Here is a 24,863-nt window from a genome sequence, read left to right on the forward strand (position 1 = left end):
TCAGAGCATCACTGTCAGCCGTAACACATCCATGTATCAATCTTCATATGCTTCATCTGGAGCGTGGCCTTGGACAAATCTATACTGTATTTTTTATTGACAGGCAAAACAGTGTGTGCTCCAAAGCAGGGTCAGACAAAGATAAATGCTTCAGTGGGGGATAGGCAGGAGGAGAGACAAGGGGGAGACGAGAAGAAGGGAGGGAGCAAATAAAAGGACTGCATGGTGAAGTGAAACAGAGTCAAGCGGGGTGAAAACAACTATGCAAGGAAGTTATTTTTACCCAGGAGCTCCCAGAACAGTAGCTGAGTGACATTCTGTAGGTTGAGCGAGGACAAGCAGCACACATCTAATCCGTCTAACTCAGCTGACTTGCAAGCAAAGGTAGAGAAGAGGTCATCCTGAACAACAATCAAAAGAGAAAACACCACTTCTTAAACATTTTGCCCAACACACACACACACACACACACACTGCCTCCTGACATTTGTCCAGAACAGCTCCTTATGGGGTTATGGAACTGAGTCAATCTAACTTGGCTTAGTCAAACGCCCTACGGGATGTGTCTGTTTGTCAGCGCTGACGTTTCCGTGGAAGCACCTGACAGACAGGTCGGACATGCTCACTGGACTGTGCAACGCCGCCAGTCATTCTGAACCAACGCTGCGTTGGCCTCAGGTTTGAGTTTAAGAGGCTGTTTGTTCAAAGTAGAAAGAGAAGGAAGTTGGGGAGTCAGTTGTTTTGTTATGTGTGTGTGGAGGGGTATTCTCCCTTGGATCAGCAGAAAAGGGGTTTTTGTAGTTGAGATAAATCATCCTTAACCTTCAAAAGACGTTGGCATTTTTAGGTTATCTACCCAACCTATGACAAGCAGTCCCAAATCCTCCTTTAGTTTTGTGGTTCATCATCCATCTATCATTCATATGTATTCATGTAGAAAATCCCATATCAAGAATAAATCATGTTTGACAGATGCTTCAGGTGTTTCCTAAATCAAGCAAATTTAATTTGTCATTGCGTCTTGAAACTAGTTATATTTTGATGAATCTCTGTTGAGAGACCTATTGTATGTTATTTTATGATTAGTTCTTTTCATTTCTAGGATTTATTTACTATTGTAGACAAAATTGTAGGATTTTCCTTAATTTAAGATTACTATCTAAAATCAAGTATTAAAAACTAGTAAATTATTTTTAAAACAAGCCAACTTACCCGGCACGTCTAAAAATAAGATTTTAAATATTGGCAAGAGCCAGATAATTTGCAGTGTACAAGCTTTGAGTGAGAGCTGCTTAAACACACATATAGACTCCCGAACCGGCACAGACGAGTGCACGTAGCTGTCCAGCCATTTGACTAGCTGTCACCACGTTTAAAGTAGCCAATGAAGCGAGCAAGCAATACCTGTCATATCCTGCATGGTGTCAGCATAAGCGCCTGAGAGCTATGGTGACTGACATCTTGAGCAGGAAATGAAGTGTACATGTAGGCCAACGCTTACAGGGCCGCTGTCTGCTGGAGAGCGGGGACACATGTTTGCCATTATGAATATGCAAACACACACCGAGACAAAGCATGTCAAGAACACACACACAGCTGGATCCATTAGCCTTTCAAACACAATCTGGAAACGTATCCTTTTTAGGCAAATTAAAACAGTTTTGCACAACATTTCCTCTATAAACAATCTATTCAGGTATTTTTTACACAAAAGTGGAAAGTGACATGTCACAAGTGACATGGTTGTTAAACGGGAGCTTGTAACCGGTGGACTTCTGGTTCAAACCACCGCTCTGACGTGGGACTGCATTGTCGGAGAGGGAAGAGAGGGCAGCAGAGGGCGACACTGTCCTCTGCTGCCCGCGGATAAACAGAGAAGGAAGTGACGCCACCATCAGCGTCAGCCTGAGGAAGTTTGCAGCCGCAAACGAAACATAGCGGGAAAACGGGTAACAAAACTGTTCTGTGTTTTTAAAAAAGAACTACAGCATGGCACTGCTCTGACAGTCTGAGTTTTTGTCCTTTGCTGATACACTTCACCCAACTCCGGTGATTGTCAGTGGGCTGGGTGGCATTGATTAAATGGTAACCTCTCTCTTGGGCAGCTGTAGTTATAATATAGCTTACCACAGCTGTGTCCATCCTCCCAAAGCACAATAGTTTTTCATTATTTACTGAGGACAGAACAGTTGAGTGATGGTGAATCATCCAGGTTTTAATATGTCTTTTTCATGTTTTGTATCGTCTCTTTTAACTAAACTCACTCACAGCACGTTTGTTCTGTAAACCTTGCCAGAACCAGGTCAGACCCACTTCTGTCTTCAAGACTGCCTCAAGCGCCTCGCAAGTTTTATCTTGAGAAGCGCTATATAAAATATCTTTTCTTCTCCTTAATCATTTATGGAATAGATTCAACAAGATGCTGGCAGCATTCTTCTGAGACTCGGGTCCATATGGACACAAGAGCACCATGCAGTTCCTGCAGGTTTATCAGCCACACATCCATAATGGGAAGTTCTTGATCCACCATCCTCCAAACATTTGGGACTGCATTGAGATGTGATGACTGTAGAGGCTGTTGGAGTCCAGTGACATGTTAACATTATGTTCAAGAAATAAGTAAAGATGACTGAGCTTGATCTTGTGTTTGTTGTAGCTTCAGTTTCCTGTTCTTAGCTGACAGGAGCCACTCCTGTGGTGGTTTTCTGCTGCTGGAGTCCATCTGCTTCAAGATTCAACATGTTGTGTTCAAGAGATACTATTAAACAGACCTTAGTTATAATGAATGCATAATTGAGCTGCTGTTGCCCATGCTCCAATTTTCCATGGGTGGCCATGGCCACCTCTGGCTACCCCTTGGGGGTGTCACTGCCTCTCATGCCAACCTAACAGTTTTGTTCGCCCAACTACAGCCTGCTGGATTTTGACACATCTACATAAACCCTGTCCCAATAGAACAGCTGTTTCTGAAATATTAGCTATATCAAAGCTATCAACATATTAAAAAAGAAAAAGCAATTATTCTAGTGTAACCAGTTAGCGTTTATGTATTTGGACGTGTTTGACTGACAAGACATTAGAAAAGTTAGTCTGCTGATATCGCAACACTTCTCAATGACACTCAAAGATGAGCTGTGTGTGTGTGTGTGTGTGTGTGTGTGCGTGTGTGTGTGTGTGTGTGTGTGTGTGTTTGTATTTACAACTGAGGCCTATCAAATAGCTACTTAAGACAGCCGAGAGACCACTTTGTTTTTGGGTTCAGGTTAAAAAATGTTCACGACAAGAGGAGGCTTCGATAAGTGGGTGTGAATGAATGAATGAATGAATGAATGAATGAATGAATGAATGAATGATTGGGCGGCATCTCAACCAACACAAGCTGCAGCTCCCATCTGCTGCCATCATCACCATTAAGAGTCTCTAATTTAAACTAATTGCTGCTGATGAGTGAGTAAACAAAGACATACAGTTTGTAGAGTTTGTGAAGATGAAGAAGGTAGGAGAGAAGAAGCATTTTCTGAATGAATGCTAGCTTGTTTTCTTCTACTGAAGTGCTAGCAGTGTGGCTGGTGTGAACACAGATGTGAGTAAAAGCATGGGGGCAGCTGGGAATGGTGCATGAAGGAGAGCCATAAGTAACAGCAACAGGGAGCTTTATTCAGCTGTATTCTGTCTTTCACTTGGACTCTGATAAACACAAAAAGAATAAATTAATCTATTTCAGGATTTAGAATTCAAACAATCTATTGTGGATTTTACTGGTTACTGACACAGCCATGCAGTAAATCACAAACACTGAAATCTGCTCCAAAAATAATAAAAGCTTTAATAGAAAAAAATTGGTATTAGTCTAATTACTTTTATTAATTATTAAAAAAAATGCTAACATGCATTGCTTTGTTACCAGCTGAATTAAAGTATCTTTCCGGAGTTTTCCCCTTTCAGAAATTATGTATGGTTTGCCAGAAATCCGTAAAAGTGATTATCTCATCATGCACTGTGATATAATGTAAGCAATACGTCTTTGTTCTCTGTTTTTTTGCAACGCACGCCCCCTGCCTCGCAGAGCTCCGTGCAATAGGAAACTGAGCGCTGATCAGAACTAACCAATAGCATTAGATTACCGCTTACTTGCTTCAAATTTAAGGAATACCTCGGCTGATGCAGAGTTGATGAACCTTTCATGAACAAGCAAGTCTCTAAAACATAAATATATGACAACACAACATGACATGAGAATAATACTCGTAAAACAACGTGTTTTAGCTGTTTGTCAGCTACAGAAGCACATTTATGAACAGAAACGTGAAGTCGCCATCTTAAAAAAACGGAAGGAGTGTGATATGCTTGTCAGCCACTAGATGGTGCCATCGGATAAGAAATAATGCGGAAAGAAGCTTTAACTCTGATTCACAGGTAGATGAAATGTTAGTTCTTATATTTTATTGTAGCATGCACTTAAACGTGAAAGCTATACTATAACTATACTAAATTAACTTTTTCTAAAATCTATGGAGATGTTAACATGAAAAATTAAACATTGTTTCCAGTATTATTATACCATTATCATAATTATTGCATTCTATGATAACCCCTTACAGCTCATATTGGATGAAAAATTCTTAAAAAAACAAATTTTTTTCTCATTTTCTTCGTGCAGAAGTTAAAGGGTTAAGCTAAGACCTGCAACATACCAGGATGCTTTGGGGGTGGGGGTGGGGGTGGGGGGTGGGGCGTGGGGGGGCAAGTTAAACTTTTCAATCATAATTAAATTAATTCAAAAATATACAAGATGCATCATATGAACTGAGTCCATCACTGACTTTCTTTTGTGAACTAGCTTTGTGAGTTGCTTGTTTTACCTGGGGGTTCAAGTGAGAGGCTGAACTCACCGTGGTGGTTTTGACTCGGCCTCCGGGCTGCGTACAAGTCCATCCAGATTTATTGACTAACAGGTCACAGCCTTCATCCTCCAAACACGGAACCATCTCACACCACTGCTTTTTTCGAACAATGCCAGCTGCGGAGGAAACAGAGTGAGGACAGTTAGAGAGGAGAAAGAAAACGGGGAAAAAAAGAAAGAGAAGTGTCGAGAGAGAAGCCAACAAAAAATTGGGTCAGATAAAAACAATCAAAGGGTTTTGTTATCTGCACATTTTAGCAGGGAGAAACATCTGGAAACGTGAGCACATAAGCTTCTACCGCCAGGGGAAAACAAAAGTCACTCTGTAAAATGTATTTGAGCAATCTGGGACAATCGATATATCCTAACCACTTCGTCAAAACAACATTCTTTTTGTGTGTGAGTAGTTTATCTCTTCCTCCCCCGCTATCTTGACATTCTATACTCCAGTTACAACAGTTTGAGTTTCTACATTCCCCGAAGAGCCTCAGGCTTCAGCCTATTACACACACTTTCATTATAGGCTGAGACATAATGACAACACAGACAAACACCCTGACAGCTAAAACGCATTTTTGTTGGATCAAACTCAAGTGACGTTGAAGCAACGTTGTTGCATTTTTTAGCTTCACTAATTATTTATCTTTGGTTTTGTTTTTTTGGATATACGTAACTAAATATTAAGATTCAACTCAAGTGCAAATAAATCAGAAGATACAGGAGCCAAAGTGTTCAAATGCAAACAAAGTAAAAATAAAGACGGGTTTTGTGTGTTTTTCGCTGCAAATGTGTGTGTGTGTGTGTGTGTGTGTGTGTGTGTGTGTGTGTGTGTGTGTGTGTGTATATATATATATATATATATATATATATATATATATATATAATAGAAATGTTTTACTCTGGAGACAAGCTTGTGTCCAAAATGTGAGATAAAAAGTTTTAGTATCATTGCACCAAGTTTTTGTTCTCACTGCCAGCCGCTGTTGTTGATATCTGGAGACTGCCAGGCATTTGTGCACAGAGCTTTTATTCTGCAGATCATCGTCTTACTGCAGGCAGAGTGCATGAAGTGAAAATCCTGACATTTTGTATGAAGGCATTAGATTTGGATTCATGTCTGCCTCATCATTGCCACACAAAATGAATCCAAGCGTGTTAATGGTACAATGCTTTCAAGCAATTATTTGGAGTATTACTGAATACCCTTTATTTTGTACACTTGTTCATATTCTTGTAAACACTTTTACATAAAACGCTAATCACAACTAAGTGTGTTTAGGCATCTAGACCTGGAGAAAACAGCATACTGGATATCAGACTGAGTATTTGGGTAACTCTGAACTTGGCATGGTAGTTGGCTGTTGGGTTGGTCTGAGTATTTCAGAAACTGCTGATCTCCTGGGATTTTCACCTACAACTATCTTTATTGAGTGTAGTCTGAAAATAAGAGAAACGTACAGGGAGTGAAATGTCTTGTTGATGTTAGAGGTCAGTGGAGAATGGCCAGGGTTTGGGAGGATAAATGCTAAATGGCCTGTATTTGTATAACGCCTATAGCGAATTCTACAACCTCCCAAGGCACTGCACAACACAGTCATTCACCCATTCACACGCACACATGCACACACTAGTGGTGATGACCTGCAATGCAGCCACAGCTGCCCTGGGGTGCATTGACAGAAGCAAGACTGCTGATCACTTGCGCCACTAGTCCCTCCAACCACCATCTTCAGGTAAGGCAGGTTAAAGCCTATTTTATACTTCTCCGGACGGACGCAACGCCGCTATCCGTTATTTCGAGGGCTCACCAGCAGTGAATTACAGGCTACGAGAGCAAAAATCATCAATAATCAGAAACCTTACACAGTAAGTTTAGATGGCTGAGAACACCAAATATGAAAAGAATCTTCAAACAAGTTGGGGGACATTAAAGGCTCCCCCAAGGAGATTTCATTGTAAACAAACATTATCATTTTGTTCTGCAAAAGCTCAACAGGGTTCATGGAAATTAGAGCTGCAGGGCACAAAACCATTAGAAGAGGAAGCAAATTCAAGGGTCATTATGTCCCGTATGTGGCATAATGAGGTGCTTTTGTTTGAGCGATAATAAGAAACATCCTCTAAATATATTTGATCACAGAACAAAAACTTGTGCTGTGTTAAGGTGTTCAAAAGTCAGTGGTACAAGAAGACAAACATGTTAAATGATGCAGGGGGCCATAACTGATACAGGAAAGGATGATACACACATTTCCATTCATATTAGTCTGTGCACATTATACTCTTCTGGTTCTCTTATACAACCTGAGAGAATTGTGTTCATTTCAAATCAATAAATTTGCTCTAAGGGCACCTTCAGCTGCAGTCATAACCTTACATACAAATCATTGGCAACCATGAAACTCAGAGTTATTATCAGTTCACAATAAACAATATGTGTACAGCAATCAACCTGTAAAATGTGCATCCCCGTGTTGCTCGGATAAGACCTCTAACGTGAGCCTGGAGAGCTTTAAATCTGACACCATAGCAAAGCATTTTTATTGGTTGGTGGCTTTTGCTGACATGATACTTACAGTTGATGGTAACAATACATAATACAGCCCGGTACTTAGAGGGCTACCTATCATGGAAGTACAGGGACAAGTACAGTAAAAGGTACATACAGAAGTATGTAAAGGGACCAAGCAGTATTATAGAGTGACTTGTTACTCGGGATTAATAACATTACTACAGTACAAAATATTCTAAAACCCTTTAGAAACCCCAAAATGTATGGCTTCTATGGGCTTATTTAGACAAATTAGTTTAGTGCCACTTGTCACCACCAGCATGTCAAAATGATCTTAACCAGTCAACCGATTGGTAGGGCTTGTAATTTATGGAAGCATGTGCTGAAAAAACCCCCAAACAACTAAATATTCAAAGACCAGAGTTTCACTGCTGCCGCAAACCTGACTTAAATACATGAGTGATTAACAAGCTTCTGCAGCACTTGATGTCATCCTGAGGAGGTGATGCAAATATGTGAATCAGGTGTGCTGAAGCAGAGGCCGGGAAAACATGCCGGACAGGAGGTGGTGCTGATGACCAGGGTTGAGAAACCCTGCTCTAGATGGTGCCTTCTGGATTTTTGCTGTAAGTCAGGGGCGGGCAATCCTGGTCCTCGAGGGCCACTATCCCACATGTTTTACCGTTTTTCATGTTTCAACACACCTGATTTCAATCAGCAGGCAGCTGGCTTCTGCAGCTTGATGAGCTGCTGAAGTAGAAGTCCTAATGTTGACACAAAGACATTTGTTATGGACAACTGAATTAGAAACCAACTTTGATAAGCATCCCCATTTTTTATGTTTCTCAAATATAGATCTACTATGTAAAATGTGCTCTATCTAATCTCTGGCCTGAAATAATGGTAGTTAGTAACTTCACAAACATTTCATGAGTAAATGCAGTTTTATAAAAATCAATTCACACTATTAAAGGGACTTCACGGAGTTTTGAATTTTTATGCTCGCGATTGCCCCCTCAGGCCAAAAGCGTAACGGCAGCTTCAATAGTAGGCTCGTGCACGAGGCATGCATGCTGTATGTGCACACTCCTTAACGAAAATAACAGCTAAGACAGTCCCTTGTGTGTGTGTGTGTGTGTGTGTGTGTGTGTGTGTGTGTGTGTGTGTGTGTGTGTGTGTGTGTTGCCCGGAGGACAGGAGAATGTGCAGCTAATTAATTAAATAATTTGGTTCTGTACCTTTCTCTTCAGCACAGCCGACAAAGGTTTATGATGGGTCAGACCTCCTGCATGCTCAGATCATTCCCTTCCCTTGCTTGAAAAATTGTTCCAAAATGAAAGTTGAACCCACATCTTTTTTATCTGTGAATTCAATGCCGTTCGGCGAGTCTCAAATAAAGATTTGGGCATCTTACTGTAAAAAAATATATCATTAATGTAAAAAAGAAACTTTAAAACAACTATGTTCACATCCAGAATCAAATCTTCAGCACGAAAGCCAGACGTCTTACAGCTGAAACAATGTTCAAAGAACGGTTCAGAGGGCTATGCCTGAGCGTGAACGTGCATGAAGCAGCCTGCTCGACCCGAGCATCTCTCTTTTTCTGTGATTTTACAGAAAAACAGGCAATCACAGTAAAAATACCAGGGCTCATTCTACAGGACCAGGGCATTGCAGGAGAATGTATGAAGAAGACATTTATTATTTCTATACATGTTTTGGCTGTCAAACTTCCATAATGTCCCTTTAAGAGCTGATAGTATATGTTATAATTTACACATTTCAGAGATGATAACAACTTACTTCCTGCTGTTTTTAAGTCTGCCGGTAATGTTCATATTTTTTTACAATGGTACATGGGACATTAGGTTATCCCATTATTCTACGCAGATGATGGAATCACAATCAAGAGGAAGGAGTGGTGCTCTGACACCGAATCCCAACCATCCACTCCAACTCAACAGCAATCAAGAAGGCCATCCAGTTTGCTGTGATCATATTCACTGTCTCAATTTGCATGCCTCATCCCCCACTCATCGCATTTCCAGTCCAAACTATTTCCAATAACCTTTCATTTCTCTTTTAAATGCCCCATTTAATCTTCAGAAGTTTGTATTATACGTTGTTGTTTGTATTGACTTCATTTTTAAAGTATAATTTGTGTGTTATGTAAAGTAAGCCATTCTCAAAGGCAAATTTTTCATTTCATGTAAATCTGCAAAGAGGTGAGTGCAGTGTAGGGCGGAAGATGTAAAGCAGGCCTGTGTAAATGGAAAAGGGAAGCAAGAGTGCACAAGAGAAAATTAGAGAACATATTGAAAGCATACTGACTAAAGGTGAAAGGGAAAAAAAGTCAGACGTAATAATCCAAGGTCTGGAAGGGTTTTCTGCCTTCTTTTCCCCCTTCTTGTGCTTATTTAATCTGTTACTGTGAATTCCTATTATGAAAGCTGTCAGCAAGGTCACTTATTCATTTCGCTCCTGGATTGCCATCCAGTGGGGTGACCCTCAGCTGATGAAGATGTATAGCAGCGCCTGGTAAACATCAGTAATGAAGGAATGAGTGCTGCATGTGCATGTGCCATTGTCTGCATATATGTTACAAATGTCATTTTTGACAGTGAGCGCTACGAAACAGCTCCGTCCGCGATGACAGTTGGGAGATAAGTTATCACACTCGTGTCAGATGAGATTTAATAATGAGAGCCACACAGACGTTTCAAGTTGACAGAACATAATTCCAGTTGGTTTGAAGGATGATTAATGGAGATTTGACCTGCTGGCTTTGTAACAAAATGACAATAACCACCCCAACTTACAGCAGCTCAAAGCAGAGTTTTCCCATTAACAGAAGGTCAGGAGGCTGCCTGTAATGAATTGTTTGACTGATTAAAGTCAGCTGTCTAACCTGTTAGATTCACATCTTTATGAAGTGGTTCTTTGTAAAATGTTGTGGTTCCAGCTTGTTCTGCTGAGTACAAGGACCTCCCAAAAAAAAAAAAAAACGGAACGAGAGCCGTTCCTGTTTTCTAAAAATAAAGTTTGCTTTTATCTGCACACGCTTTACGACTTACTTTAAATTCAGGTCAAAGATACTTTATCAATCCTAAAGAGAAATCGGATGTTTCTTCAAAGACTGACTGTTGCTGGTTCTAGCTGTCAGCAGGGATGTTCCAGCCGTCTGTGTTGCAGCAGATCTGAAGACGCCTCTAACTGAACACGCTCTGTTTTAGGAGCTCCATGTGTAGCTCTATTCTAACACAAAAAACTAAAAATTAAAGGATTTTAGAAAAACATTTTGTCAAACAAAGCTAATGGCAAAAATGTTAACATTAAAATGATAAATAACCCACACTTGTGTAGCGCCTTTCAGAGTCAGAAGAGGTATAAGGAACCACCCTTCGTCAAGCTTTTTGACAGGTCTATTGTTCTTTGAACTTTATGACCTTTCCCCCAAACCACCTTACGTCAAACTTGACAGGTGTATTGTTTTATGACCTTTTGTGACATGACCTTTAATGACCCTATATGTCAAGATATGGATTGATGACTGTTGTGTAATGACGCATGAAGTTATTGATTGTAGTCCCCTTTTGTCAAGATGTATATTGATGATCTGCTTTGATGTATTCAATCTGCACCACTTTACGTCAAGTTAGGATTGATAACTCTTTTGTGTTAGGAGACCTTACCCCACAGTTCCCACTGCCCCTCCCTTTCTTATGCGAGACCCTCCAACCCTGCACACACACACACACACACACACACACACACACACACACACACACACACACACACACACACACACACACACACACACACACACACACACACACACACACACACACACACACACACACACACAGCTCCCGATCATTTCACTTACCTTTGCTCTGTGAATGCATCCAGTACATGGGGATCAGTGGGTGGTTGTCACCAAGCAACTAAACTAACTGCTCATTCTCTTTCTAAGCAGTGTCAGGAAGTATGTGGATGGACAAGCTCAGTTCACTAGCCTGGCAAGCCAGACTAAATAAATGTATTAATTAGTCTGGCCATGCTCCATTGACGGCTCCCGGTTGTGGGGCGGGTTCTACCGTTGTCTTTCAAATGATCTCCGCATTCCACTGGACAAAGAATGTGACATACTCTTGTTTCACTCTGTTGCATCATCCCACCCACCAGGCACATAGAGTGCCCTGATTGGCCCACAAAGCGGATAAAGCTCTGTGATTTGTTCACTAAGCAGATAGAGCACTATGATTGGCCCACCATTATGGACCAATCACAGCTCTTTATGTGTTTGAAACCCCTCTAGAGAGCTGTGATTGGCCAGCCAGAGTCCTGGTAGGAGCTGCTGAGGTTCCAATGGAGCATGCCTAGACCATTCTTTGCAAAGCAAGAATTTGGTCTAGTTCACTAGGCTATCAGTTCACCACATTCCAACAATTGTCTCTTCAGCTCGCAATCATTTCACTTAAGCTGGGCGTACACTGTGCGACTTTTTCATTCGTAGCACTCAGCTTCAGCTCAAACTGTACGACTTCCTCGCAGAGCAGATCTCACGAGTCGTGTGCTCACACTGTACGACCCAGTTCTCGCATGCGACCTGACTGCTCACACTGTACGTCTGGTAGCAACACGTCGGCCCTAAAAATGTGCTAAAAATAGCAGTTTTTACTCAACACGTCAGACTTTTTTGTCTTGCCTGTTGTTCTTCGGGAGTGCTGCAGGAGGACACACAGGGATTTATGGGGGTTGGATGAGGAAAACGAAATAAAGAAAGTGAATCTGTGTTTTGTGATCAGTTTAATTTGACATGAACACGACACGACAAACACGCTTTCTTGACAATCTTTGTGAGTAAAAAAACGTGTAGAAACAAAAACGAACAGCGTGTGTTATTAGGGAAATAGCGAGCGACCGGCCGGCGTTGATGCAGGATTGCGCGCGCATGCGCCGTGAGCGGTTCTGATACTTTTTGGATCGTAGCTGCTCGCAGCTGCTCGCAGCGCCGCTTCAACAGTGCGATACCCTCACGAGGGACGAGCGAAATATTAAACACACCAGAAGTCCCTGCGACCTCACGACTGCTGATCGGCGGCTGGTCACGTGGTGTTAATCGCCTCTCGTAACCCCCTGTACACTACACGACCGCTCGGCGCAAAACTCGCCCCGATGTCGTGGCTTCTCGCACGACTGGAAAATCGGCTCAAAAAAGTGAAAAAGTCGCACAGTGTACGCCCGGCTTTACCTAGACAAAGCATCGACTTACCTTTGTTCTGTAAATGCCTCCAATACATGGGAATCAGTGGTGGGGGTTGTTGCCATGCAACTAACAGCTCATTCTCTTTCTAAGCAGGAAGTATTTGGGTGGACAGGCTCAGTTCACAGGATTCAAGACATCAACCAAGCCCATTACATTTAGGTTGGCTTCGCATGTAAATGAAGGCATCAGTAGACAAAGCTCAGCCACCTCATCCACCAATGATGGCTTCTACTTGTAAATGAATGCAGCAAACAGTCATCTGACAAAGCTCTGCCAGAAAATGCTAGGGGTATCAGTTTACAATGAAAGAAAGAAGTTCCCCTTTTAAGGCTAGTTGATCATTTATAACCATTCAGCAAACACCGTCCAATTGTCTATTCCTGCTGACCATCTTTGCTTTCATAAACAAGTGAGCCTCCATTAAAGACTGACTCATACACCACCCCATTCTTTCTGTCTCTTTTTGGCTGACTTTTCATCTACCACTCATCCAGCTGCATCTAGCCCATATCAAGGAAAGAAGTGAAATGAGTTTTGATCCGAAAAAACCACAAGCCAGTCTGCTGAGAACTACGTTTGAATTACGTAATGATGAGATCGGCTTAACCTCCCAACAGATTTGTCATAAACGCTTTAAAGAACAAGTTACAGGGACACAGCCAATAATCCGTTATGTGTTGAAATATATGTTACTATGGTTCTATTGCCCAGCCCTGGCTTGAAGTTATCTACAACAAAAACACAGAACAATGCTTTATCAGCTCCTCTGCCATACATGGTAAAGACTTAAGTTGTTTTATTTGCCAGTTTTGCAAGAAAATGTGACATTTTCTTTTCAGAAGATCTCCTGGTCTAAATAAAAAATGGGCTGTATATGTTTAATGCCTACTAGGGAATTACAACTCCCCAAAGAGCTTCTCAACACATCTGGCCGGGGGCGCACTAACAGGAGCAAGGCTGCAGAGCACAAGCGTCACCAGTCCTGCTGAACGCCACCAGCAGGCAAGGCGGTTTAAGTGTCTTGCCCAAGGACATGGCAGCAGCATTCACTGCCACGAGCCTGGATCGATCCTACAACCCTCCGATTATTGGACAACCCGCTCTACCTCCTGAGCTACTGCTGCCCGAAAGATCCGTCACAAAATCCATCCCAATCCAAGTGGGTTCATGCTTATTATCATTTCCAAAACTTTTCAGTATTTGAACCACAAAAGTTACATCCCAGGTTTCTCTGGCAGATAAATGCTAATAATGAATAAAAAAATTGGTTATGACAACAAATAGCCCTATAACCAACAAACTGTTATAATTGTTGGTTAGTGTATCTATTTTACATGTTTTGGAACAAGTATGTCAAGGATTTTCTATTAGCAATGATTGATTTATTTAATATCTCAAGATTCTGAAATTTAATCCTGGTCTCATTTTTTGGGATTCAAAGGAAAATAAATTACCATGACAACAAATATAAGGATGTGTATTTTTTATTTTTATATAGTGATGCCTGCATAAAGTTTTCCATGTGCCAAAATAATTATTAAATATACTTTAAATAGTGGACTGAATAGTTTAACTGACTGGAAGATGAATGATCATTTTCTACAGACATATCTTAACCCAATGAAAGTGTTCCAAATATCAACTTCATGGCATTTTCTCAATAATTTTTCTTCCTTGGACATGATATCCAACTATATCATTGAAAATGCATCAGCTAACATATGTTGAACTTTCATTTAAAGAGCAGGAAGAAGGGTGGGCTCTTTTACTCACAGTTGACTAGTTCAATAACATCAGTTAATCATACGAGCAATCAGCAAGGGTAAGAACGAGTGAAAAAAGAGCCTTATCTGTCATATTCAGTCTCACATCACTAACTAAATTCATCTCCCAGCAACATCTTGGCTCCGAGCAACCCTATCTGTTACCATTTGACCATATTACCAGCATCCTGCTGGTGTGAGGCCAGTGGCTTCAGAATCTCATTAGATTCAAAGGTGATATGACAAGAATACATCCCACACATGAGCAGGCAAGCATGGACATAAACACATACACACACATACATGTTTGAAGCAATCATTTGTATGTGTAAGATATCTGCTGTAGGTTTCATCAGCAGGAGATAAGGGATAGAGGGGAGAACATTATCAAAGCCTTCATGCAGCATTTATCTTCCCACCAAATGGTTGATATCACTCATGTCAACAGCCAACATCTTGGTCTAATAAGTTCTGTCCAATGCCGTGCTTCAGATGGCCGGAGGAAGGAAAACAGGCCAAAAGAAGGATGCAGATATAATAAATGCTGGTGAGCAAGCTCAGAGATGAGTGCTTTTAGCCTTTTGATGGTATGTTCTCTTCTAAATCACCATAAATCTCCAACTGAATTAGAACCATTGGATGGCTTTAGAATATCTAGTTCAGGTGTTATAGAACACATAGTGGTGTAACCTTATCCTCCTGGTACCGAACCTTGAATTTGGTGGGATTTCAAAGAATAGCAACATACCGAGCTGTTACAGATTAGTTGACTATAATTAACAGAAACAAAATTACACACAATAAAGTATAATACAAATAAAATAAAATAAAATGTTAAATATCCTTAAAAAAGAAAGACAACAAAACAAAATTAAAGTCAATATCAAGTGTCCATAAATTATAACATAAAGGTCTAAGAGAACATATTTAAAGTGCCAATGTCCTCCTCATATGTGGACACAGGGCCCTAGAAGGTTGGCGATATGGGACAGTACATACCTAATTTATTGCGAGCATGCTGCATTTTTGTGTTTTGAGTAAGACCTTACCAACGGATGGCCATTAGGGTCAAAAATCCCCAGGAGCACAATTTTTCAAATGAGAACTTTGTCAGATCGTTCAACCTCCAGCAAAATGACAAGCACATCACAAGCGACTGCCTTTCATCACTGGCAATGTATGTAGAGATAATTGTGTAAAACAACAATGTAGGGCTGGGCGACGTGGCCTCAAATCTACATTACAATATAATCTGAAGCATGTGCGGTAACGATATATATTGCGATATATTTTTTCCCTCTGTTTATATATGTCAAAATGACATGCTTTTAAATATCCTCGTGTGGCAAATATATGCCACTTGAGGCACATAGGCCTCCTCCCCCGCCCACTCCATGCTTGCAGTCACTGCCATTCTGTTGTCCCAATGTCAGCAGGGTGCACATCTTAGTGACGTCATGTGTTATTGCGATATAGCGGTATTGCGATATAGCCAAAAACTCTATCATTACCTAGTTTTATATCGTTTCTACCTCCTAGCGTTTATGTTGCCCACCCTACAACACTGTTTATTAATAATGAATGTTTTCTAACCACTTATTTCAAATCAGTGAGCTCATGTGGGAGGAAACATTGTGTAATATGGCGTCGCCCAGAGACCTGGACTGGCTCTCATGTGCTTTAGACCAGATTGTCATGGTTATATGTACGAAGGCGCCTATGATCATTTCATTAATTTTCAACAACATTTTGATGGATATTTCTAGAGATTAATAGTAAAAACTACACATCACCTTACTACACAATCATGGCTCAGTCCATTTTTACTGAATTTCAAGACATGTAAAAATGTCTTCCAAGGTTGGGACCACTCTGAATCGAGACAGAAACCAACAAAACTATGTCAAAGTTATGAATTCTTGAAACAAACACAAATTTTTGGGGAGATTTTCAGATTTTTGTTGTTTTATGGTTTTGTTTTGCAAGAAGGTCAAACATGAAAGATTCTGGTACGTCATTATCTGACTGGGCTGTGACTTTGGGTTTTCGTTAACATGTACAATAGGGGTGGACGATGGGATGAACTGTTACGGTTGATTTTACAAGAGGCGATTTGTTTATTTATTTTACACGCTATGCACAGAGAGCATTGCAGAGGTAGCAATCAAGAAAATGTCTCCATTGGTGCATCTGAGCATTATCTCACACTTTCTCTGCATCTTGCTGCTGACAGTATGCGCAAGCGGCGCACAGAAGAGGAACCCAGAGAGTGTCTATGACATACACTAAGTCGTGCACAAGAGCACAGTGTCGAGTGTCAAGTGGAAACCCTTCTATCATTTAGGGAGTTTGGTTGACTTCTGGTCATTTCAGTCGGAGAAAAAAAAAATCCTGATTTTCAAACTTTGACTTAAGTAGCGCTCGTTATTTAGCACCTGCTTTGAGTTTATCAGCGGATTCATCCAGAACAACATTTTAACATCCACGAGTCTGTCTAAGGCAAAAGTCTAAGGCCTTATAACCTCTTCAGCAAGCTCAATAGAGACAATTGATTTTGCACAAGCTGCAGGTGACCAGCTCAGGTGATCAGCTTTAGCTCAGGTTTAGGCGGAGCAGAAGGAATGTGCGTTCGGGCCGCAGCAGGTGAAACGTTCCTAATTTAAGTGAAATAATTTAATAGTATTGTTTATATTTCATTGAGGCAGTCTGTTCAGCTTGTTTGAACTAAATATTAATAAAAAATGAATGGAAACAAAATGATATTGAATGATTATTACTTTAAAAACTAAAGTGACAGGAATAAATGGATCATGTGACCACCGGCAGCAAGCAAAGGCTCCCTCCTCAGACTGTGTCTAAATGCAGCAGGGATTCATTTAATTTCCTACTCAAACTCATAAAATAAAGAAACCCAGGAGTTATGTCAGAAAAAAATAATAAGTTGCTTAAAAAAATATAACACATTGGTTGGCATCACAGGGAAACAAAGACAAAGCTTCCTTTTTAACAGTGTTTTAACCATTTACACATCACGTTTCTGTACGAAAACAATTCCACCAAAGTTTCTTTTGGATTAATGCACTCAGGAATTCAGAATCACACATATCCAATGAGCAGAAAATAAAATATTTAGTTTAACAATGAGCACAAATTAGAGTGCATCTGCCTCAGTAAATCAGTTTATTTTCTTCTCTGTCTTTCACCACATTTTTTTCAGTTTTATCAAACTTTTAGATAAATAAAAATCAAAGAACTTGGTCTTAAAGATGATCCTCTCATTCCAACAATGCAGACACTAGCCAAATGTATTTAAAAGTAAAGAAACTCAATTTTCAGAAAAAAATTTCAAAAGTTAAATTGGTTTCCAACATGAACTCATCATTTTCACCCGTACAAACATTTATCAGTTTTGTGTACCCATCATTCCTGTTTCCAAGTGATTTATCACCTTTTCAATTCAATTCAGTTCAGTTTATTTATAAGGTGCCAAATCACAACAAGGGGCAAGATGAACCTCCTTATCAGAGCATTGAGTTCAGTTTATTGTTCTAATTATCTAAGTTTTCTATGTGAGGAAACCCAGCAGATTTCACCAAGTCACTGACTTGCTATGTCAGAGACTTTACAGCAATCCCTGTTCTGAACAAGCATGTAGCGACAGTGGAGAGGAAATGGAAAGAAGCATCCGACCAAACCTTGCTTAGTACGAGCAGCCGTCCGCCATGACAGACTGAGAGTTTTAATGACAAAAATATTTTAATCTCTTGTTTTTGTTTGAAGCACCCTTTACTTGGGTTGTGAGATTTTCTTGGAGTTTACAGCAAAAACTGGACAACCAATACCCTAAAGCAATTACACAACCCAAACTAATTATGAAGAAACAGTTGTAGCCTCTAAATCCAGTGTTACAATCTAGGATTAGAAAGGACCCCTAAAAATATAAAACAGGACGTTCTCAAACTGATCAACTCGTTATCACGTAGAGCAGTCTTACAGCTAAAAAAGACTCTTGAAACCAGCTCATTTAACTTCTACTGTAACAAAAAAAAGTATTTTTCCTCATTTATGTTCCTCTTTCAGAAAGGGTATAATATTGAACTCTGACAGTATTTTGTGTCATACCTGCACACTCACGTTAGCAGGTCAGACAACAAATTATCAAGAGCAGATTTCTGACTTCAACACACACACACACACACGCACGCACGCACGCACACACACACACACACACACACACACACACACACATATGTATATGCTTATGTGGACCTCCATTCATTTTTGTGACTCGCCTATGCCTAACCCGCACCCTTACCCTAACCAATACGTCATAGGATTTTTTTCATTGTGAGGACCTGGCAAATGTCCTCACAATTTCAAAATGTCCCCAAGTTAAAGGTGACAAGTCAAAAATGAGTCCTCACAAGTGAGTATACACACACACACACACACACACACACACACACACACACATGCACGCACGCACGCACACACACACACACACATACACTCTATGTAATGTTTGTCATTCCTTCGCTGCCCTCCCTATGCTTCAGCAGTCCAGGCCTCCCCGTGCCTTCCCATGCCTCCCCGTGCCTCCCCAGGTCTCCCCGTGCCTCCCCAGGTCTCCCCGTGCCTCCCCAGGTCTCCCCGTGCCCCGCCACATCAAGTCAAACAGCCTTTTAGGCAAATTCACTGTGTTTTCATTACACAAAGAGCATTTCGAATGTGTCTGTGTCTCTCCCTGTGAGGTTCTTCCACCACGAAGCACTCCCAGTTTTACTGTTAGTTATCAGGCAATTTAAGATCACTCTGTGCAGCACTTAATTTAGCTAGTGGGAAGCACACACACCAGCATTTGTACTGCGGAGAGCCGAACACGTCCACAGACACAAAAGATAATCTCTCTGCCGACATGTCAGCCAACAGACTCAAACAAAAGACGGCTTGAAAAGGTCCGACTGAGTGCCATTAAGACTGTGAGATTTTCTTTAATCATGAAAATCCCCTCGTATGTCTCCTTTTACAGTGGATCCATTATGTGGATAATTAACCACACTATCTGACCTGCTGTGGTAGGCAGATGTTCCCAAAAACTAAATCAAGCCTTGCAGGAATTAGGAGGACGTTGTGCAGTGTGGGAGAGGAAAAATCCAATGTAAAGAAATAAATCCCCGTGTTTTGTAATTAGCCACCATCTCGCTACACTCACAGCTGAGCTCCTCCTGGCTAATTTCCTCTCGTCTTCTTCCCTTTTCTTCTGTCCCTTCCTCCCCACTGTTATTTCCTCTTTTTGCACCTTTATGTCTTGTCTTCTATTTCTGCTCTCTTCCCGTCATCTCTCCTCACCTCTCTTCCTCTCCATGCTTGCTCCTTTCCAGTCTATTGCTTTGCCTGATTATTCCACCCGTTTGGCGGCCTTGATGAGTATCTCCACGCTAAAATCTGTCAGGCCCTCTTTTTAAAAAGCCTCAGTGTTTTATTTTTTTCCTTCTCGTTTTGATGAAGTGTATTTGTGTCTCAAATAGCTCCCCTGCACTCATGAAACTTCAAGAGGCAGAAATAATGAGATAGCATGCTGACTGACATTTCCAGACCTCGGTCCTGTGTTTGTGTGCATGCATGTGTGCTTGTGTGGGTGTTTTCTGTGTGTGCGTGCACATGTGTGTGTGTGTGTGTGTGTGTGTGTGTGACAGAGCCTCCCAACACCACCATGAATACAACATCTCCTGATTCTTCTCATAAAGATCCATGTAATGTGTTTCCCTTCTATATCCATGCTATTGAACGCTTTGATATTATTCATATGAAACCTCCTTTGATGTAAAGGCAAAAAAAGAAGTCTTAATGTCATATTCATTGCTCAAAATTCCCCAAACTGAGATAACTGGCTCCCTTCAGTTGTTTGATGTGCTTAATGAACGTCTAAATGGAAAAAGGCAGTGTTGCTTCAAAATTGGGGTTATTAGACTGAAATGCTCTGAAATTAAAGCTGGATTGTCTGTTTTACCATCATCTAACACTGAAATACTTTTTTGGCAGCTTAATACAATATTGTTTTTGAATTTATTTCCTTATACAAGGCTTGTTCTTGATAAAAGCCATGTGGTAAATTAAAGACAACACAAATACTGGGTCTACAATTTAGCTTTAGTCGAAGGAAATAATTTTATTAATGGAAACAAACACGTATTTAATGTACTGAACTGCTGTTTTATAGTAATGCTACTTAGTGATGTAAACTGTGAATTGTTTTGATTGTTAAACCATAAAATTATATACACTGATCGAACAATAGCTCAGCTTCAATCATATTTTTAATACAGTTGCAGTGAGCTCCAGTAGGAAAAAATGCTTTTCAAGTTGTTCTATAGGGGAAAAAAAGCTCCAGTGCACCTGTTTCAGGATTGAGAAATCAGCTGGAGGGAAAAGTGGCAGCAGATTGCAGGATTTGAAGTCCTATTCCTGATAATTGTACAACTCGCCTTGGATTGGCTAACAACATCGCAATTCTACCACACTTATTCGGTTTGCTCTGCAACGTTGATGTCTTTTCTCCACAAATAACACAAGCCCCGAGGAGTTCTGCCTTGTGGTGGAATGGCTAATGCTAATAGCTAGCTTCTACTCATCGAGACATTTCCTTCTGTTTCCTGGACGTTAAACCAATAACAGCCTTCCTCGTCATGAGTCAAGATGGATGAGTCCATGAATGTTTAGTGACAGTGTGACGTAGATCTGCAGGTTTTTGAAATCCTAGAGTTTCACCGTCTATTTTCTATCAGAAGCTATACAGGAAATAGGTGTAGGAGGCCATTTTCATGTTCAGCCTGCATGAAAAACTCAGAGTGACTGATTATAATCAGAAATACTGATTAAAAGACTGTGAAGTGAAGTTGACCTTTAAGACATTTTTAGAAGCTGGTGCTAAAAGCCATTTTCACACAGCTGGATGCTTAATTATTAGGCAGAAACTTAGTTTTTTTCCACAAATAAAAGTGTTGTTAATCACCTGCATGATTTGCTGCATGTGTTTGCTTAAGCTAATGTTTCTCAGTCCAGGTGCATGAGGTACATTGAATTACATTTGTCCCCCTGATTTAACACACCTGTTTTAAATTGATCAAGTCATTGAAAGGCTTCTCTGACCTTGGTCCCACATTGTTGAGGTTATGTAAGGTTTTGAATGAGGTCCTATAATTACTAAACAAAATAAGTGAATACCAAATCTCTTTTCACATCAGCTAAAGAATCAGAACTAAAAAGGAACTTTCTTAGTAAGACAATAATGTGCCTTCAGTAAGAATATTACGCTTGCTAAGTTAATGAAGTTGTTTTATTGAATCAAATAAATGACGTGCTGTGTGTTACCCAGGAGCAAGTGAAACCTTTCACTTTCCCAAAATATCTGAAGCCCAGCTGCCACACTGCTGCTCCCAGCTACAGCCTTCTTCCCCGGCATACTATTTAAGCTAGGTGCCACTGTGGTGCAAATCTGCCAGGTTGTGTGACGTGCCATTGCTTGGGGCTTGTTTTCAGCAGTGTGTCTGCGTGTGTCCATGCATTTGTGTGTGTGTACTGGCCATCAGGTACAGCTGATATCGTTCTTTTGCAGATGTGCTCTGACATTTCCTCACAGTCCAACGTAACCCCAGATTGGTGGAAGAACGCTCATGCATACATCCACCTAACACATTCTCTCTCTCTCTCTCTCTCTCTCTCTCTCTCTCTCTCTCTCTCTCTCTCTCTCTCTCTCTCTCTCTCTCTCTCTCTCTCTCTCTCTCTCTCTCTCTCTCTCTCTCTCTCTCTCTCTCTCTCTCTCTCTCTCTCTCTCTCTCACGCACGCACGCACGCACGCACGCACGCACGCACGCACGCACGCACGCACACACACACACACACACACACACACACACACACACACACACACATACACACACACACAAACAAAGGAGGAGAGCTCAAAGGCACAGTCAGCCCCAGGGTGAAATGTCAGAATGAACAGGAGACTGTGGGAAAGAGATCCTTTACCAGCAGCGTCTAGAGAGACACCAGTACATCAGCTTTGAGGGATAAATTCCTGACAGATACAACTGGAACCTGCTCATGAACGCATAATTCAATCTCCTACAGACAATATTTGCATCATGCTGTAAGTCTAATCCGTGTGACTCTGCTTTAAAGATTAAAAAGTGTTACAGTCCATGGCAAACTTAATTAAAAGCTGTACAGCTGCAAGTCTGCAAGGTCCAAACAAAGCTTCTTGTTTACACCAACAATTACAGTCTTGAAAGTGCTCAAGGTACAATTCTGTCCTGCAACCATATCAGAAAAATGAAGGTATTATAATTAAATTATGTATTTATTCATGTGAATTAAAAAGCTCAATATATTCACTAATTATTTTATTACTTAATGCTGTTCAATCGCTCATTAACACAAATAACTAATCAGCCACTCACATGGCAATGATAACATGCATTAAGGCTTCTAGACAGAGTGGAGATGACTTATTAAAAAAACACCCTATGATGAAAAAAGGGGGTGTTAAGGCTGCTGCTGACCTAACCAGGAAGCAAGTGTTCAGGACCATGGACAGCACCACCTCCTGCTTCTCAGATTCAGCACTAAGGACAGAGGAAGGCCATGTTTGTGCTTCTGCCTCCTCTGTTCTACTTACATCTGATGAGCATCACCTCAGAGTTTAAAACAGTCTGCCAGAAGTAAAAGGGGGCTCAGATCTGTGCTGGCACCAACTGTAGCACTGTTATTGTTTTACTGGCTTTACTGTTTTGAATAGAAGAGATAATGAAAGCTCTTTTTGTTTGCTTGAATACTTAGATTACTTGTTTAAATAGAAGAGGGCTCAGATATGTGCCGACACCCTCCTAACAGTGAGTGTGTTCAGAGTAACTCATGTAAGATAAAGCAATTGTAGTTAGTGGTCTGTTTAAATGAAAATCAAGAGTCTGTTCATTTTGTTTTGTGATTTAAAATGGCCTGGGGCCTCATTTATCAAGCTTGCTTACGCACAAAACGGGGTCGGAAAACTGCGTAAGCAACTTTCCACACAAACTTTGGGATTTATGAAAGAAAACTTAGCGGAAAAATGTGCGCAACTTTAAGTTAACTAAGAACCTGGCTTATGCACATTTTGGACATGGAGAGCACCTGCAGCGCTGCTGCTGAGAAGGATAAAATTGTGAAATCCTGCAGCATTATCACTTGTACTGCTTCATACACACAGAACAAGACCCCCCCCCCCCCCCACACACACACACACGCGTGCACACACACATGCGCGCACACTCACAAACACATGCGCGCGCGCACACACACACACACACACACACACACACAGCCTGATACGGAATGCAGAATATCAGCAGGGGGACAGATTGAGACAGAATGTCATGCTTCTGTGACAGTGTGTGCGTCCTGTCACTGTGACTCGATTGATCATGCGCCCTGGCTACTTGTACAAGGGAGATCTCCATTTGGCTGACTGGTTAGCACGCATGACTTTCACCCGGGAGTCTGGGGCTCGAATCCTGATCAAATTTTTTTTTATATCCGCCACAGATCTCTCTGAAGAACTCAGCATTGACGGCTTCAGCAACGCTGTGCCACTCTGTGGATTTTCTCTTATTTGTTTTGCAAAAGCACTTCCTTTCATTTCTCCACCTCACCCACAAGTACCTGAATTTCTGCTTCCTTGATCTGTGGTCGTGATTGAAATGCTGCAACAAGCCGGCTTATGTATATGCATGAGATCCACAAGGCACTTTGCATTGACTATTTATAGCAGTAAGTGGGCGCGTTGAGGGCGGGATGTGACTAAAATGCAGCTGAGAACATTTGTAGACAGTTTCTGATTTATGAAGCGGAGATTGCGTGCAGCTGTGCGTACTCCATGTTTGATAGATCACAAACCTACTTGGTGTAAGTACATTTTTTTTTGCTGATCTTAAGTATGGTTTTAGTAAGGATTCTATGCAATGTTTGATAAATGAGACCCCTGGAGCATCTTTAATTTAGTTGATTTTAGTTGGTAGGAATGTATTTTAATAAAAGTACTAGAGTTGAGCTTTGTTTTGAGTCTGTTTAGTGTTCTTTTTTTAATTAAAAACACACCCCTTTCTGTTATTTCCATCCTTCACACCTAGACCAGCCAAGAGTTGTAACGGCGAGTTTAAATGGCTGAATGTATTTGAAGTACAGATCATTTCAAAATGGTTTCTAGAATATGACAGCGAGATAATTGGACTCAAATGGCCTCCCCAGTCACCAGCTCTCTATTCAGTCCAGAACCTTTGAGATGTGGTGGAACTGGGATATTCACATCATGGATGTTTTGTCAACCAATCTGCAGCAACTGTGCTCATATCAATCATGTCTCTATGGACCAGATTCTCT

The 24,863-nt window shown here is 40.9% G+C and overlaps 1 protein-coding gene across 3 annotated transcripts in view; it reads right to left on the minus strand.

Moving 5' to 3' along the window:
• tafa5 (TAFA chemokine like family member 5) overlaps positions 1-24,863 on the minus strand; it is a 207,570-nt gene that overhangs the window by 24,604 nt on the left and 158,103 nt on the right. For all 3 annotated transcript variants that reach the window (XR_008563088.2, XR_008563089.2, XM_015956754.3), the window contains exon 3: positions 4,893-5,020. Coding sequence is in view for 1 of the 3 variants with exons in the window: in XM_015956754.3 (XP_015812240.1) it covers positions 4,893-5,020 (128 nt within the window). In the remaining 2 variants the exon portion in view is untranslated. The remainder of the gene's footprint in view (positions 1-4,892; positions 5,021-24,863) is intronic.

Source organism: Nothobranchius furzeri, chromosome 1, assembly GCF_043380555.1.
Source record: "Nothobranchius furzeri strain GRZ-AD chromosome 1, NfurGRZ-RIMD1, whole genome shotgun sequence".
Classification (NCBI taxonomy): domain Eukaryota; kingdom Metazoa; phylum Chordata; class Actinopteri; order Cyprinodontiformes; family Nothobranchiidae; genus Nothobranchius; species Nothobranchius furzeri.